A 17,762-nucleotide genomic window follows, 5' to 3' on the forward strand; every position below is an offset into this window, starting at 1 on the left:
TTAGTAAGGACCTTGTGTACGTATATGTAGAGCGTACAGGTTTTTTGTTTCACACACAAACACTGGTTGCATACACATATGGCCTGTTTTGATGATCTCGATCCAAAGGAGGGAGAGTGTGTACTGAACAACAACCAAGCAAACAATTTTTAGAAAGAAAAAGAAAAGAAATCTAAGCAAGGTAGCAAGGTGCTACCACTATAGTTTGGTCGATTGATCGTTCGATCGGTAAGCATTTTTTTCATCCCTTATAAGATCCACATTCATTCATTCATTCGTTTATGACTGTTGTTGTTGACAATTCAAATCAAGAAACTGTGGTAAAAGTCCAAAGTTTTCAAAGTGTGTGTATTCAGTGTGTGTTAATCATCGACTGTGTGTAAATGGACAATAATGATCATTGGTGGTGGTGGTGGTGGTGATCAAATCAGAAAAATTCCTTACAAATATCAAGTTTTAGTTAGTTAGTGGTGGTGGTGGTGGTATTTATGATCAAAAGAAGAATATTGCTTCTTTTGAAGAAGAAGAAAAAAACTAACCTAGCTTCTTTTTTTTCAACAACCAAAAAACAGGTAGGTAGGTTATGTCTGTGTGTTAATCGATGATCATGAATGATTTATCAGTGGTCAGTCAGTGGCCATTTCTTGTCGTCAGTAGCAGTTGCTCGAAATCTTTTTTTTTTTGAGGAAAACTCCAGTAACAAAAAAATTCCATTTTTACAGGTTGCCATATAATTCATCGATAGCATCGATAGCATCATTCTAAAAAGGAATATTTCATTTCATCAGTAAAAAGCAATCAAGATCATCCAACAAGTCAGAGAGAGAGAGAGAGAAAGACTTTTTACCAAACAAACAACCACTACTTACCATTAATTCATTATCAATTCAACAGAACGAACATAACAACAACAACAACAACAAAAAAAATCGTTTTTACAAAACTTGCATCTCCCTTGTCCATATTACTTTGTTGGATTTTATTGAACGAACGAAAGAAAGGTAAACTCGTTTTCTTCAATCAATTTTTCGTTTGTTTGTTTGAATCAACAACAACAACAACAAAGACGACGACATCATCATCATTCTGTTTGAGCAAAAATTTTGTATTTTTCTCGTTGTTGTTTCTTTTAATCAAGAAAAAAAAGTATCAAAATTTTTTGGAATCCGCGGAATCCATTTTGATGACACTTGTTGTTGTCGTTGCTCAGCATATTTGTAAACTTGCCACACATTTCACTTGCAACAAATGTTTTTTTTTGTTTCTGTTGAAAAAAGACAATAAAGGTAATATGTTTATGAAGGAAAAGATTTCAGAAATTATTGTTTTTTGTTTGTTTTTGTAATAGTGAATCTATACTGAAAATGCATTTGAAACCAGATGAAACATCATCAACAACAACAAATCATACAAACAACAACAACAACAACAACAATGTGAATAATAATAATGGTAATGTTGCTATTGTTCGTGTTGATACAGCAGCTGATGAAGGTTTAGATGAATTGTTTAAAGCGGTAATGAGTCCAAATAATGGTCAATCAAGATTACCACAACAAGTACCGATGCGACAACGTCGATTACCGCCATCATTTTTTCGTCCACCATCAGCTGCATCATCAAATAATTCATTAACATCAATGGGTAATCATTCAAGAGAATCATCATTAGATGATGGTGGTTATCAATCACAAGGACCAAGTTTAAATGGTGAAAATAAAATTCATAATACACCATTGATTGGTTATAATCAATTAGCAAATGGTTTGGCTATCATTCATCCAAGAGCTAATTCATCACCAGCAGCATTACCATTGAATATTGGTTCATCAACGGCTGCAACCAATTCTTCAAGTAACGCATCGTTAAATCATGCACAAGGTACATTTGGTGGTTCAAATGATTTAGCAAAGTCATCCAATTCAGCCGCAACAACAACACATTATCGACAAATGAGTTATGATCTTGATCAAATGCGATTACCAGATGGTTGGGAAATGTCCTATACAGCAACGGGTGAACGTTATTTTCTTAATCATAAAGAAAAAACAACAACATGGGAAGATCCTAGGAAAAAAATTGTCGAAGAAATGTTACGTCGTTCTACTCCACCACCACCGGTACCACCATCGGTGGCATCACAGCCTTCACAATCATCATCCGTAGCAGCCGCAACACAGCAACCAATTATTCAATCAATAACGACAGCCATTCCTTTACAAACAACAAATCCGGCAACTACACCAATAGCATCAACAGTAGTAGAACAAGAACATCATCTTTCCTATATTGATCCATTAATTGTTCCATTACCGGATGGTTGGGAACAAGCACAAACATCATCCGGTGACATTTATTTTATTAGTCACATTGATCAAACAACAACATGGTTTCATCCAAGTATACCAAGAAATTTACAAATGAAACGTATACAACAACAACAAAATTGTTCTATTCAACCACCACCATTTCAAAATTTAATAACAACAAATATACCACCAGAATTGGTTGTTGCATTGAAAAATATGAATACTTCATGTCAGGCTGGACCACAAACACCAACACCATCATCAACATTAATACCACCAACGGTAACAAATCAAACATCGACACAGAATCAACATTTACGTGATCTTGAATTAGAACGTGAACGTATGAAACAACGACAAGAAGAATTATTACAAAGTTCATTATTGAATAGTGTAACAGCATCGAATATAATGTTATCATCATCTTCGTCGAATGATAATGCTATTTCAACACAATCACCATTTTTATCATTACAAAATGAATGTCATTCCCGGCAAGAAAGTATTGATTCTGGTTTGGATATTGGAAATTCAAGTAATTTTTCAATGACATCATCATCATCATCCGCAGCACATACACCGGATAATTTTCTTCGTATGTCAACAACAACAACCGGTAATAATATTACGGCAGCATCCGCATCGGCTATATCAACATCGATTGCTGCTCAAACAAACAACAATACAGCAACAACCATATCAGATGATTTACCATTTGAAAATATGCAAATATCTAGTTTGGATTTAGATTCAGAATCAATGGATTTTATGCAAGGTCTTGATATGGATCTTTTATCCAATGTTGAAGAATTATTAAATTCAAATAAAGATAATATTATGACATGGCTTTAAAAAGGCACAATTTTTTTTTAAACCAACATCGACGACCCATCACACATTTCATATGTTATTTCTTCCAACAAAAAAAAAAATGATAACATAATGATAATGTCAAGTGGTGTCTATACTGATGTCCAAATGATTTTTACACAACTTATTCTTCGATCCACAACAAAATTTTTTCAAAGTTCAAAGTTGAATAGATTTTTTCTTCTTTAAATTGAAATGAAAACAGTGTGCCATTTGAATATTATTTTTTTAAAAACATTTTATATGAAAAAAATTTGCTGCTCGATTCATGTGTGTTTTTTATCTGTTTACTAATGGTGCCAAATACTAATACTAATAATCCTTGCGAAATACGAATACGAACCATTTTATTTTGCTTTGCCCTATATATCTCAAATCTTTCGTTCCCATAATAATAATGATAATATTTAATAAATGATAATAAATTCCACCAAAATGAATGAATATTTTTGTTTTGTTTATACATGATGTTCACGAGTTTTTTTGATTGAATCCATCATTGACGATCATCATAGTTTTGGATGGAAGGGATCGCCTCGAAATCAAAATCAAAAGAAAATTTACATTCCAAAATGATGACCACACAATGATGATGAGGATTAAACAGAAATAAGTTTATTCACACGATTTATAAACACACACAGGGTGTCTAATTTGATGATAATAATGATGATGATCATTATTTAGTCGAATCTTTTTTTTTCCATTTTTCGAATGAATAAAAACTGTCGATCGAACAAACAAACAAACAATCGATCGTTCCGGTCAATCGATTGTTCGATTGTCACAATTTTTGTTCGATTTTTTTTTTGATTCGCCCATTCACAATTGACCAAAAAAAGATTTTTTTTTATCCAATTTTTCGTTCGATAAAAAAAATTGACAAACAAACAAACAGATTATTATTATTTGGTGAAAAGAGAATGAAAATGGAAATTTCATTTGTAAATAATAAAATAGCTCTATTCACCATCATCATAATGATGGTGATGATGAAAAAAAACTAACAACGGTATGCGAAATCCTATATACGAAGAAAAAAATGGCACGACAAAATCTTTAATTTTTTCTTTTTTTCTTGTAAAACGTTAGGATCATCGTCATCCAAAAGAAAGAAAACAAAAAGTTTCAAATGAATGGATATTGAACGACGACGACGACGAAGAAAAGAGACGAAAAATTCAATGGAAAGAATGGAGTGAAAAAAAGAGAGAATTTTTTTTTTTTTTTTGGTAGTCAAACCAGTTTGTAATGGAAACAAACAAACAAACGAACGAACGAAAGAGATGATCATCATCATTGATGATGGTATCCACCTTTGACTTGGACGCCAAGTATATGTGTGTCGAGAAAATATTTTCATCATCATCATCATCATCATCATTTCGAATGATTACAAACGACGACGACGACGACGACTACAATAACAAAACAAACTGATGATTAATCTTTGTGTTTGTTGTTGTGTTTCAGATAATTATTCTTGCAATAATTTTTTTTCTTCGATTAATTAATAATGTGAAATCCAAATCGACGATTATAGAAAACGATAGAACCAAAAATTCAATTCGTAAACCAAAAATCAAGTCAAACGGAAAAAAAATGTCAGCAGCAGCAATACGTTCAACATCGGCCAGAAGATTTGCACCAACAACATATGAAAATATTTGTAATCGTTGTGGTCATCTTGTTTATTCGGCTGAAAAAATTGGCCCGCTAAAAGATTTTACATTTTATCATCATGGTTGTTTTAAATGTGTTGCGTGTGGATCAAAATTAACATTAAAAACTTATTATAATAATCAACAGGATCAAGATGATAAAGAGGTTTGTTTTTTGTTTTGAAAAAATTTCTGTCATGGCCACTGTAGACAGATGTTTAAAAAAAAATCTTGTGCGCTATGTGTGATTATGATGACAGGTGATTGATTGAAATCTTTGTTTTGTTTTCTCGTTTCTTTGTTATCCTTCGAGAATAGGTTTATTGTCAAAGTCATGTACCAAAAACTGGACCCGGTCATTTAGATGGACAATCAGTTGGTATCAAGGCGGCATTGAATGTACCGAAAAAAAATCATCTGATTAATGAACAAATACGTGTATCCGGATCGAAACCAGCACAATTAGGTACAGATGCAATGCAATTTAAACAAGCAATGGGAAATCATCATTATCATTCAGATCAATCACAAACAACAAATCGATATTCAGCCGGACATTTTGATGCATCAGCATTACATATTCAACATGCTGTCAATCAAACTAAATTGAATCGTTCGACTAATAATAATAATAGTAATAGTAATGGTCTACGTCATAGTGTTCGTCCAGGTATCGAAAGTCGTATCAATGATTTTCTTGTAAGTTATTTTTTCCTCCTTTTTCGAATCAAAAAATCCATCAATCCTCCCTTTTGCATATCATTAAGGCCGAATGAATGAGTGGATATAGCCATTATCATTTCACATCAATTTTTTTCCTTCCCGATTAACTAATCGAATAGCAAAGAGTCGATTAGAGTTGGTTGTGGATATTGGCTCTCTCAATTGATACAAGTTTTGTTTTTTGACTTTTTTTTTTGATTTTTTTAGGATTCAGAAACGCAAAGAAAATTAGAAATGTTACACCGAGAAGAAGAAGATTCCTTGTATAGACAATTTACAAAAAAACGAGCAGAAGAAGTATCACATATAAATGTTGAAATTAAAGAAGAATGGGAAAAAGAATTGGAAAAATTAACATCAAAATTTTTAGGTGAAATGAATGGTAGTAAGAAAAAAAGAATATCAACAGATGATGAAAAAGCATTAACCATTCGACATCAAAAAGAAAAAGAAGATTTGGAAAAAAATATGACCATAAAATTTGATAGAAAAAAAGAATCATTAGCAAAAAAATTATTGGAACAAGAACGACAAGCAACAGCTGAATTGGTTGAAAAACAAAGTAAAGAAATGATGAATCTAATTACAGCAAAATTACAAGAATTTTCTGTTAATCCAATCAAAAATAATAAAGATAAAGATAATCGTCATCGTAATGTAAGTGTCTATTCTGTTACTAAATTAATCTTAACTAATTACGCCATACATGTATAGCGTTCAAATGATGAATTATCATCAACAAACGAAGACCAGAAACCATTACCATTGACAGCATCGGCTGCAATGGATCAATCAACATATCCATCACAGCCACCACCACCAACGATAACATCGATTTCAAAATTAGATATTTATAATGATCCAAGTGTTTTCAACGAACTAGATCAAGTTGCCATCAATGTATGTATTGATTGTAGATTTTATGTTATCATATTTTGATACATTCCTTATCAATTTTGTACTAAATAGGTTGCACGCGAAGATCAAAAAACATTTACCGATTTGGTTCGACAATTGACAGCAAATTGTGTTACAGATGTAGAAAAATCGCGTGCAATATTTCGTTGGATAACTGTAAAAAATTTAAATACAATCAAGTTTGATGATAATGTCAGAGCCGATACACCAATGGGAATATTACGTGGTATTAAACATGGTACTGAAAGTTATCATGTTCTATTTAAACGTTTATGCAGGTAATTAAGCAATTTATTTATTTTTATTTATTTTTTGCATATTTTAACGCTTGACCCGTTGACAACAAAATTATAACAAAGATTTATTTAATGATAATTATCTTCTTCTTATATGTTTGTGTAATCATGGAACCATGGAAACTACAATAATAATAATTTTGTTTCGTTTCTTTTCCCTCCGTTAACATATTAGTTATGTTGGTCTTCATTGTGTGGTCATAAAAGGTTATTCAAAAAGTGCCGGTTATCAACCGGGCGTACATTTTGAAGATAGTCGTTTTCGTAATTCATGGAATGCTGTTTATGTTGCTGGTGGTTGGCGTTTTGTTCAATGTAATTGGGGTGCAAGGCATTTAGTCAATGCTAAAGAAGTAGGTGTTGTTTCAACAGCAGCAGCAGCAGCTCGTTCCAGTTCATCTTCATTATCATCATCATCATCATCATCATCGTCATCAACCACAACATCAACATCAACAACATCGAATAATAAATGTACAACCGATAGTTTACGTTATGAATATGATGATCATTATTTTCTAACTGATCCAAAAGAATTTATTTATGAATTTTTCCCATTGCAACCAGAATGGCAATTATTACGTTGTCCAATTAGTTTAAGGGAATTTGAAGAATTACCATTTGTACGATCATTATTTTTTCGTTATGGTCTTTATTTTGTTGATGAAGATATACAGGCAATATTGAAAACAGATAGTTCAGGTGCTGTTACCGTACGAATTGGTATGCCAAGCTATATGACACCAAGTTTAATATTTCATTATAATTTAAAATTAATTGAAAATTATTCAACGGGTATTCGTAATGATAATGGTATCGATATATATGATGGTATTGTATTGAAACGTTTTGTTATGCAATCAGTTACTGGTAATATTGTTACATTTCGTGTACATGCACCATGTCCTGGTTCATTTATAATGGATATATTTGCTAATTCAACAACACCAAAAGAATATGTTACCGGTGAACCAATGAAATTTAAAAGTGTTTGTAAATTTAAAATTTTATGTGATGAACTTCGTACTGTAATGGTACCATTACCAGATTGTGCAAGTGGTGAATGGGGTCCATTAAAAGCAACACGTTTATTCGGTCTAGTACCATTAACACATGAAGAAGCATTAATATTTTCATCACGTGATCTAGAAATTCAATTTCGTATGTCAAGACCATTAACTGATTTTATGGCATCATTACATCGTAATGGTACTGATGAACGTAAATTGGCACGTTTTATTTCCGTATTTATTGATGATAATGATAATTTAGTTTCATTTCGTTTAACATTTCCCGATGAAGGACAATATGGTTTAGATATTTATACACGTGAACAATATTCAAATGAACAAATTTATCAAAATAATATTGATAAACAATTATTAACACATTGTTGCAAATACCTCATTAATGTATCATTTGCTGTTAAAGTTAAATGAAACTTTAACCCTTTCTAACCTAATTTTCCTAATTTATTTTCTAGTTAAATCATCATCATGTATTATATATTATTGAGAGAAACACATATACGAGGTTTTTTTGTGGTAAAGATTTTATTTTTTAAATTTTTGTTTAAAAAAATTTTTTTGTTGAAAATCATGATTAATTAATTATATTTACATTCAAAACAAAACAAAAAATGTTCAGAATAAATGAATGAATGAATGAATCAAACATCGGGTGATAATTTTGGAAATGGATTCTGTTTGGATATGACCAATTTTTGATGCTGTAATGAAATATAGCCTTTTAGTTTATTATCAGCAATAAGATTAGCCAATAGGCAATGTATTTCTTCCAATGTTATTTTATCATCATCAGCTAATTCAATTCGATTACGATTTGATTGATAATAATTAATAGCATCGACAAAATATTGTAATGCAATTTGATGTGTTTGAACAATTTTCGCCACTTTTTTGAATATATTACGATAAACTAATATTTTTAATTTTTCCAATGTAAAATAAATACCATAATTGTAGAAAAATTCTGAATTTGTTTCAATAGCTTGATCAAATTCATAAAGATTACCTTCACGAATTGCTGCACATAAACTATCAAATTGTAGTAGATCATATTGTTGTAGAATAGTTTTGGTTGGCATACAACCGGAATATAACATTTTAACTGGTATTAAAAATATCAATATTATACGACGATTTTTATCCATTTTTCGTTGACATTGTTCAAAGGCAAAACTTAATAAACGATCAGCTTTACGATAATCCGAATCATATAATGATTTCATACCAGTAAAATATGAATAAGTAACACGTTCGGCCAATGTAAAATGTTCATCAATATTTGCATTTTCCAATGCTCGAACCAATGGTTTATAGAGATTTAATTTATTGATTTTAAAATAAATCTTAAACAATTGATTGATTATGTTCATCATTCCTTTACGTTTACTAACTTCGATCGATGTACGAGAATCATTAGCACAAGCACGAAACAGGCTCATCAATTGTGATGCTGCTTCTTCAATGTTAGCATCCGGCTTGACAGCTTTCGCATTGGTATTGGTTGAAGCCATTGAATCGGCACATATGGCTAATTTTCGAAGTTCAATTGCAGCAACATAAACAACCGGCAGCATCCAATTTTCTTCTTTTGATTGTGTCAAAACTTTAACCAATGATTGTATCATTGAACATTGATCACCAAATGCTGTTAAATAATTTCGACCACTTAATAATGATTGTAATGACAGAAAATGATAATGAACAACATCATCCCATGGTGTATCCAATATTTTTCCCAATGAATTTTCCCAATTTGAATTATTATTCAATAATACATTACGAATTTCATTTGTTAAGGAAAATTTTTCCAACGATAATATTATTGATAATTCATTACCATCTTGTTGATTGATTAATGATTTGATTCCATAAAATAATGAATTTAATGGATTATTTTTGAAACTAAAATTATTCATTTTTTTCTTTTTGAATTTCAAAATGTTAAAAATTTTAATGGAAAAAATAAACAAACATCAAAACTCGCAAAAACATGAATCCAAAAAAAAATCCAATTCATACTTTGAAAGTTATTCTTTAGTCGAATCAGTAAACGATCAAATTTTTTTTTTGTTTCTGTTGATAAATTGGCCATGATTTTTTTGTTTCTCTTCTTCACATGCTACTCATGATTTCTATCGAAAAAAAAACTTTAATGAACAGTAATGAATGAAAAAACAGGATAGAAGATAAGAACCTATTATATTGATGATGATTTTAATGATTTGAATAAAAAAAATCTACATACAATTGTACCCTTGTAACGATTAATTTAATTAGATTTTTTTCGTTATTCGAAGAAGCCATTTGATCAATCAATCCTCCGGAAACAAAACACATATATCGTTGGCCATTCTGTTTTGTTTTGTTTGAAGAATCATCACCAACCGAAAAAAAATGAATTTTAAAAATAATATTGTTATTCATATGTTTTTTGGCTTAACATTTTTCATTTCAGGCCTGTTTATCAATGTAATTCAATTCATACTTTATAATACATTAGCATGGTTCGATATACAACGTTTTCGACGAATAAATTTTTATCTAAATTATTCAATGTGGTCACAAATTGTTGCATTAGCACATTGGTGGGCTGATACTGAATTAACTATTTATTATCCGGATGAAAATTCATTAAAACTTTCCGCACCAAATCATATGCTTTGCCTTATGAATCATTCATTTGAAATTGATTGGGTTATGTCTTGGTTAGCTGTTGATCATTATCAAAAACTTGGTAATGCAAAATCATTTGTAAAACGTTCAATACGTTTTATACCGATTATTGGTTGGAGTTGGATATTTGGTGAATTTGCCTTCCTTGAACGTAAACTACAAAAAGATTCAGCAAATATTGTGAAAGCATTGAAAAATTTTCTACAATTTGAACATCCAACATCATTGTTATTTTTTGCTGAAGGTACAAGATTTACTGAAAAAAAACATGAAACTAGTATACAATTTGCTAAAGAACGTGGTCTACCTGAATTAAAATATCATCTATTACCACGGCCAAGAGGTTTTAATCTTGCTGTTCAAACATTTAAAGAAGAAAGTATGTTTTGTTTTATATAAAATATCTATGTTTCTGTGAATTGATTTCTAATCACGGTTTTTTGTAATTTAAAGAGGAAAATGTTCTAGTCGCTCAGATTCAATTAAGATTTCCGAAAAATCAACCTGAACCAACATTTACATCATTATTAAAGGGTGAAAAATTAAAAGCCGATATGTTTATACGTATATTTCCATTGACTGATATTCCTACTGATTCGGAAAAAGCAACCACTGATTATTTGTATAAAATTTATCAGGATCAAGTAAGTCACTTATTTCACGATTCTTCATTGATTGATTTGAATCGACAAAACCAAACAGGATGAATTGGCCGAATATCATGCAAAAAATGATTGCTTTCCCGGTGTTAAAAAAGTAATTCATCGTCGTAAAGAATCATTACTAAATACGATGGCATGGACCGGGATTACAGCAATAATATTGCCATATCTTTTAGGAAAAATTGTAATCAACAGTAGTTGGCTTGTTGTTGGAATCATTGCTGCCGTTATCGTACTTGGTTTGATTTCAGTCAAAATAATGATCGATTCGACCAAAGTAAATAAATCATCATCCAGTTATGGTATGGAAAATCAAAAGAAACAACAATAATTCCGAACAATTTTATAAAATTTATCATCTTTGTTTCTTTGTTATAAAAATTTTTTTTTCTATGATGAGAAAAAATGAAAAGAATTTCCAAACTGTTTTTTTTCCAAATTGAATTAATAAATATTTCTAAAATTGATAATATATGAATATGATGTTAATATCGTTATGTTAAAAATGAATGAATCAATCAAATCAACCACTCATAATATGCCGAACAAATTCTTCATAATGAACATTGCCATGATTATCTTCTTGGCCGGCTAATAGCTGTTCAACTTCATCATCGGTTAATTTTTCGCCCAATGTTGTGAGTAGATGACGAAGTTCGGCCGATGAAATGTAACCACTACCATCTTTATCGAAATGTCGTAATCCTTCAATAAAATCTTCGGCCGTATCTGTTGATCTTGATTTGGATATTGTCTGCAATATCGGTAGAAAAACTTCGAATCCAATTCGTTCATCTATAGCGAAAATTATGTTATAAATAAACAACAACATTTATCATAATCATACCGGGTTTCAATTGACTGGAACATTTTTTTACATCATTTTCGGTTGGATTCTGTCCCAATGCTCTTAATACATCACCCAATTGTGATACGTTTATTTTTCCATCACCTTTATTATCAAACAAAAAGAATGCCTCTTGAAATTCTAGAATTTGATCTTCACTAAAGTTAACCTGTGATGAATGAAAAATGTGAACATGAAAAAATCAGAAAAATATATGAAAAAATAATTTTACATACCATAGTTGCCAAGTTACAAACCCAAAATAATTTTTGGAAAAAAATGATTTTTTTTCTGGTTGTTTTTAATCCAAATCTGATGGTTAATCACCAATGCAATGCAATAAAAAAAAACAACAGAAACAACAGGCATCAAATAAAAAAAAATGAACTAAACGAACAAACCTGTCAAACGAGTGCTCAACTATACCACTTTTTCACGTTTTCATTAACGGAATGTTCGATTTTGCCCAAAATGTACACGGATAATGAAATGAATGAATAAAAACTTACGAAACACAATTGATAGATGGCGTTTAAATTTTGGCGCAATTTTAAAATATTTACAATATTGAAAAATGTGTGAAATCAGGATAAAATTGTTTGGTTTTGTCGAAATAGTCATTCATTCATTCATTTTGTTCATTTTTTATTTTGGAAAAAGAATTCGGAATTTATTTTTATTTTTTACAAAAAAAAATGATGATAATTTTCATCATCTTTTACATCATCAATATCATTATTTATTTGATTGACTAGCATGACACACACATACATGTCGAAATGATATAAAACAATGGACAAGGGAAGATTTTTTCTTTCTTGTTTTTGGTGGTGATAACAGGATATGATGAGGATTCATTTGGGTACGACAAAGTCAACAAATGAATGGGATTTCATTTCAAAATAGCAAACAATATTTTTTTTCGATAATGACATTCCAAAATTCAAAGAATCATTTTTTTTTGATGTGGAAAACAAAATTATTTACAAAAAAACAAAAACAAAACAAAAATGTTTTCAAAACAATGATGGTTCGATGTGCGAATGCTCAGTGTGTGATTCGAATTCGAATGAATAAATGGGAGGGGGGGTGTGTGTGTGCGAATGTTATAAACCCTGATGACTGAGAATAATGTGGCAAGCGGAGGAGGGGGTGGAAATACCAAAATGAAATTCTTTGGTTCGAACATTGATTATCATCGATTATCATTATCATCATCATCATTATCATCCAAATCTTCATCAACATCATCGTCATTATCATCGATACTATCATCAACATTATCCATTTCGATATTAAAATCTATGGAATGTTGACTTTGTTCTTCTTCTTCTTCTTCTTGATCGGAATGAGAATTGTCACCATAATTATCATTGAATGATTTAATTTGATCATTAATATGATTATGATTATTATTATTATCATTATGATGATTATTATTGTTTATCGATATTGTTATGTTTGATTCATCACTACCGGTTAAACTGATTGCACCACAACTATCCATCATTGATTGTTGTTGTGTACCATTTCGAATAATATTGGAATTTTTTCTTGAACCATTCGAAGTACGTCTCCATTCCATTAGTTGTTTTTTCCATTTAGTTCTGTAAGTGTGATGAACGAACGAAAAGTAAATAATAAAATATCAAATCAATGAATATCATCATCATTATCATTGTGTTTTACCTTCGATTTTGAAACCATGTTTTGATTTGAACTTCGGACAAACTTAGGGCACATGAAAGCTCGATTCGTTTACTTACAGTCAAATATTTATCATTCTTTATAATAATAATGAAAATTGTGAACATCATTATTATTCAAAATTGTCCTGAACAAAACAAAATTCAACTTACTTGAAATTCCGATTCAAGACGTTCCAATTGTTTAGTATTGTACGCTTGACGTGGTCTTCGTTCATTCATAACAAATTTTCGACCATTATTATTATTATCATTTTTATTATTATTACTATTGGAATTATTATTATTCGTTTTCAAATCATTCATCCCAACTTTTTTATCATTCAATTTATTCGCTGAAGATGGCGGTGTAATCGTATCGAATGTAAGTGATTTTAATGTTTCACCCGCCATATCCAATAATTTTGAATGTTTTTTACCATTTGTAGTGGTCGAAGAATAATTTTGATGAATGATATCAGGTTTGATCGATGCTACAGGCGTTGTTGTTGTCGTCGTCGTCGATGATGATGATGATGAAAATTTATCACCACCACCACCACCATTAGTAGACAATGGAATATTATGTAATGATGAGCTATCATTTTGTGACATTGCTTTAAATAACATCATTGATGATATATATTGACAATATGCAAATATATCTAATGCTGCTAATTGTTGTTGTTGTTGTTGTTGATGATGACTATTTGCTGCTGATCCAATCGGTAATTGTGAATGATATGATCCATTATCAATACCATCGTTAGTGATCAATCCGAATAGATTTGGTTTAAGTGTTTCAATAATATTTTTATCATGCATTACTTGATCAGCTGCCGTTTGATGATGCATAAGAACATCACCTAATTGTGTAAGTTTATTATTGGCACGTTGTTGTTGTTGATGATGATTATGTTGTTCACTTTCGCCATTCACGCCAATCTTATCACTCATTATATTTTTGATTGAAAACTTTTTTACAATTTTAAGAAAAAAATTTGTAAAAAAATTTTTCAAAAAAAAATTCCGTAAACACTTACTTTGAGATCCATAATTTGTTTGATAAATTTTTGGTTGTTTAATCGCTGAATTGATGATCAACACTGATTTTCATTTTTTTTTTTACAAAAAATGAAAACTTGTTCGAGATGTCATTTAGTCAAATTGTCGATTTTTAGTTTTAGTTTCACAGTTAGCTAAGCGCCAACCCAAGAGAGAATTGAAAATTGATTTTGATTGGTTCGTGTATGTTAGACAACAACTATCAAAATAGACCAAAATTTGCGATTGCCTAATTTACCCTAAAAAAATCCAAATACAAATTCAATAATTTAATAGGTTGCAGCAGCAGAAGCAGTTTAACAGTTTAGCAAACAACAGAAGATATCCAAATGAATGAAATGAAATGAATGTAGCAGCTGTAAAATAAAAGAAGAATAACCGACATCTGCAACAACGACAAATAACGATTAAGTTTTTTTTATTTTATTTTATTTTGTTACAAACAGAATCAATCTTGCTATATTGGATGGCTGGATGGCTGTTAATATAAATATCGAACCAATAATAATAATAATCATAACATCATCAAACAAATCTGCCTCTGATCTGTTATGTTGCCCGACAAATGGCCATTCATTCATTCATTCATTCCAGCCAAACAAATGAAGTGGTGAATGGTGGTGCAATTTTTTGAGAATCGCGCGCGCGAATAGATCTAAATCTTTGGGTATTATCTCTCTATATATTTGATGGTGTATACGTCTCCAAGGCTAAAATATCCTGGTTGTAAATACTGGTGGTAAATAATGGTGGTGGTGGTGGTGGTGATAGCATCCTTATTATTATCCCCCTTCTTTGGGGGAAAAAAATCATTTTTTTTATTGCAATGTTTTTATTGTGTTATAATAACTGTAAATCATAACAGTTTCCTTTTCTTTTTTCCCCCTTTCCAATGATAATAACTATTATTTATAACACTGATTTGCTGATGTCACCAATTTTTTTTCATCATCATCATCATCATCAAATCAAGATTCCAATAGAAAATTGAATTCCAATTGAACAAAAATTTGTTAGTTGAATCAGGATTCGATTCCCTTTTTTTTATTTCATTAAAGGTTTTCTCCATCATCATCATCATTATTATCATCAATATTATTGCCCAAATATACTCAGTGAATCTATTGTTATGTTTTGTTGGACAATAAATTCCACGCCTTGGATCACAAATTGTGTGTGTGTGTGTATGTTTAGTTAGTTAGTTAGTTATGACTCTATTATCTCTAAAATAGACATAGTGTGTGCTAATATGTCAAGATGCTATATATATTATAAAATGAAAACTAAATGGATACATTTTCGTTTTCGTTCCCCCCAGATTCACTTTACCAAAAGATATTTTTGGTTGGCTGGTTGGTTAGTGTAAGTAAAGCAAATTGAACGTTGTCATTGTACTAGGTTCGGTTCAATTTCTCAAAGTATGTGTAATTGATGGCAATCACAAAACACTTAACAAAAAGATATAGAGTGAACGAATTGAGAATTGAAGAATGAATTGCCCAATTGTAGACCAAAGTATTAAATGCCTATCATGGATCGGTGTGTGTGTGTGTTCATATGATAAAATTCTACTTTATCAAAAAAAAACTTAACATTTTTGAAATGATTTTTTTATTATTATTTGAACATTAATTGTCGTGCGCAATGTACCATATCATCATGATCATCAATGAATGAAATGAATGGTACAATTAAAGAGAAAAGAAACATGTGTGTGGGCCCATAGTGTTTAAATTCAAGCATCATCATGATTGTTACTTCCATTTAAATTAGTTAAACGATTATCGAATGAAAAAAAGAAGATTCTTTCTCTCTCTCTCTCTCTCTCTCTCTCTCCCTGAAGAATGGCGCCCTGTCTATATAGACATTTTTTTATTTTGGTCGTCGTTTAGCAGATTAATTTCCCTCAACAAAAAAAAATGTCTCAATGTTATATATGTTTGCGTTATCTACATTTCTACAAACACAGGCCAGACTAATTTAGACAAAAACAATAGCCAATTATATCTGGTTATAATGTGAATTGAACGCGCAAATGAGAGAGAGAGATGGATCGAAATCGATTCCGAATTTCAAGAATTTTAATTTTCCAAAACTGGCAGTTAAAATGACGAAAAAATCAATGTTAATAATTTCGACATTTTGAAAACTTAATCCTTTAAAATTGTTATTATGAATTTGAATCAAATTCGATCGAATATTTTTAATGGATTTTTGACAGCCAAAAAAATGAAATCCTTTTTTTTTGTTATGCAGACAAACGACAAAACACTGATTAAAAAATGTGTTTTGACAAACAACAACAACAACAACAAATCAACGTTAATTTTTGGTGAAAATTGTTTAATTTTTTTTGTTGTTGTTGTCAAATTCTTTACGGAAATGGGACAACTAAACTAAACTAAAATATCAATTGTCATAATTGACAGAATTCAATGGCTAGGCCTACTTAATAGAAAAAATCCATTGGAAAGCAAGCAATACAAAACAAAAAAGTTTCAAACAAAGCAATAATAATAATATGTTTAAATGATATTGGTTGGTCGTTTGTTGTGATATATAGAGAGAGAGAGAGAAAAGAAAGATATAAATGACAATTATGTTATGTTATTGACAAAGAAAAAAAAAGGAAGAATCTTTGAACATTCTTTCGTTTGGATTTTTCTTTTTTTTGTTTTGTTGCTGAATCCTGTTTTCCAGAAAATCGTTGACATTCTTAATGGCCATTATTTGAAAGCAGAGAGAGAGAGAGAGAGAGAGAGAGACTAATTGAACGCATCAATGGAAATCGATTCTTTTCTCCCCCACCACCGCCACCATCATCGTATTTCGAGGATTCTCACTGAACCAACCAATCATTTTACCTTTAATTGAATTGTAATTGTAATATAGAACGATACTATGGTCACATCATTTTGTAATTTGATACGAAAAGCTTCTTTTTTTTATTTTATTTATTAGATCGAACAAAAAAAGAAAAGATCTTTTTTATTGCAAAAAGTAGTAGTCAATTACCATTACTATA

At 30.4% G+C, this 17,762-nt stretch overlaps 6 protein-coding genes across 7 annotated transcripts; 3 read left to right on the forward strand and 3 right to left on the reverse strand.

The window, feature by feature from the left end:
- The first annotated feature begins 293 nt into the window (after positions 1–293).
- On the forward strand, positions 294–3,624 carry LOC113790955 (transcriptional coactivator YAP1-like). 2 transcript variants are annotated; one of them, XM_075822809.1, is made up of 3 exons: positions 294–572; positions 723–1,286; positions 1,349–3,624. In XM_075822809.1, exon 3 carries the CDS (start codon positions 1,365–1,367, stop codon positions 3,159–3,161), a length of 1,797 nt encoding a protein of 598 aa, XP_075678924.1. In that variant the 5' UTR covers positions 294–572; positions 723–1,286; positions 1,349–1,364; the 3' UTR covers positions 3,162–3,624. The 2 variants fall into 2 exon arrangements, with proteins under 2 accessions (XP_075678924.1, XP_027196464.2); XM_027340663.2 differs by lacking the exon at positions 294–572 and having other exon boundaries at positions 629–1,286.
- An 813-nt stretch (positions 3,625–4,437) lies between these two features.
- On the forward strand, positions 4,438–8,465 carry Hil (peptidase hillarin). The gene is made up of 6 exons (XM_027340650.2): positions 4,438–5,006; positions 5,159–5,539; positions 5,771–6,220; positions 6,278–6,463; positions 6,533–6,759; positions 6,953–8,465. The coding sequence occupies exons 1-6, from the start codon at positions 4,782–4,784 to the stop codon at positions 8,214–8,216; spliced, it is 2,733 nt and encodes a 910-aa protein (XP_027196451.2). The 5' UTR covers positions 4,438–4,781; the 3' UTR covers positions 8,217–8,465.
- On the reverse strand, positions 8,318–9,801 carry PCID2 (PCI domain-containing protein 2). Its single transcript, XM_027340651.2, has one exon. The coding sequence runs from the start codon at positions 9,719–9,721 to the stop codon at positions 8,447–8,449; it is 1,275 nt and encodes a 424-aa protein (XP_027196452.2). The 5' UTR covers positions 9,722–9,801; the 3' UTR covers positions 8,318–8,446.
- Positions 9,802–9,920: 119 nt separating this feature from the next.
- LOC113790913 (1-acyl-sn-glycerol-3-phosphate acyltransferase gamma-like) lies at positions 9,921–11,610 on the forward strand. The gene is made up of 3 exons (XM_027340618.2): positions 9,921–10,857; positions 10,932–11,122; positions 11,181–11,610. Exons 1-3 carry the CDS (start codon positions 10,200–10,202, stop codon positions 11,469–11,471), a joined length of 1,140 nt encoding a protein of 379 aa, XP_027196419.1. The 5' UTR covers positions 9,921–10,199; the 3' UTR covers positions 11,472–11,610.
- On the reverse strand, positions 11,472–12,360 carry Mlc-c (Myosin light chain cytoplasmic). The gene is made up of 3 exons (XM_027340619.2): positions 12,224–12,360; positions 11,988–12,156; positions 11,472–11,935 (listed from the first exon to the last, which is right to left on the reverse strand). The coding sequence occupies exons 1-3, from the start codon at positions 12,224–12,226 to the stop codon at positions 11,664–11,666; spliced, it is 444 nt and encodes a 147-aa protein (XP_027196420.1). The 5' UTR covers positions 12,227–12,360; the 3' UTR covers positions 11,472–11,663.
- On the reverse strand, positions 12,222–15,191 carry LOC113790912 (uncharacterized). Its single transcript, XM_027340617.2, has 5 exons — positions 14,716–15,191; positions 13,847–14,647; positions 13,677–13,771; positions 12,389–13,594; positions 12,222–12,299 (listed from the first exon to the last, which is right to left on the reverse strand). The coding sequence occupies exons 1-4, from the start codon at positions 14,725–14,727 to the stop codon at positions 13,183–13,185; spliced, it is 1,320 nt and encodes a 439-aa protein (XP_027196418.2). The 5' UTR covers positions 14,728–15,191; the 3' UTR covers positions 12,222–12,299; positions 12,389–13,182.
- Between the last annotated feature and the right edge of the window lie 2,571 nt (positions 15,192–17,762).

This window comes from Dermatophagoides pteronyssinus, unplaced genomic scaffold (assembly GCF_027571235.1).
Source record: "Dermatophagoides pteronyssinus isolate colony J.1.1.1.1 unplaced genomic scaffold, Derpt_VIB-CSIC_2022.12 sq0020, whole genome shotgun sequence".
Lineage (NCBI taxonomy): Eukaryota > Metazoa > Arthropoda > Arachnida > Sarcoptiformes > Pyroglyphidae > Dermatophagoides > Dermatophagoides pteronyssinus.

Coding starts and splice junctions, on each gene's coding strand:
- LOC113790912 (XM_027340617.2), bottom strand. Junction 13,772..13,846: donor GTCTTGAATCGGAATTTCAA/GTAAGTTGAATT, acceptor ATTATTATAAAG/AATGATAAATATTTGACTGT. Junction 13,595..13,676: donor ACATGGTTTCAAAATCGAAG/GTAAAACACAAT, acceptor TCACACTTACAG/AACTAAATGGAAAAAACAAC.
- LOC113790913 (XM_027340618.2), top strand. CDS start 10,200: ATGAATTTTAAAAATAATATTGTTATTCATATGTTTTTTGGCTTAACA. Junction 10,858..10,931: donor TCAAACATTTAAAGAAGAAA/GTATGTTTTGTT, acceptor TGTAATTTAAAG/AGGAAAATGTTCTAGTCGCT. Junction 11,123..11,180: donor ATAAAATTTATCAGGATCAA/GTAAGTCACTTA, acceptor AAAACCAAACAG/GATGAATTGGCCGAATATCA.
- Hil (XM_027340650.2), top strand. CDS start 4,782: ATGTCAGCAGCAGCAATACGTTCAACATCGGCCAGAAGATTTGCACCA. Junction 6,221..6,277: donor AAGATAATCGTCATCGTAAT/GTAAGTGTCTAT, acceptor ATACATGTATAG/CGTTCAAATGATGAATTATC. Junction 6,760..6,952: donor CTATTTAAACGTTTATGCAG/GTAATTAAGCAA, acceptor TTAACATATTAG/TTATGTTGGTCTTCATTGTG.
- PCID2 (XM_027340651.2), bottom strand. CDS start 9,721: ATGAATAATTTTAGTTTCAAAAATAATCCATTAAATTCATTATTTTAT.
- Mlc-c (XM_027340619.2), bottom strand. Junction 11,936..11,987: donor TTCCAGTCAATTGAAACCCG/GTATGATTATGA, acceptor TTTTCGCTATAG/ATGAACGAATTGGATTCGAA.
- LOC113790955 (XM_075822809.1), top strand. CDS start 1,365: ATGCATTTGAAACCAGATGAAACATCATCAACAACAACAAATCATACA.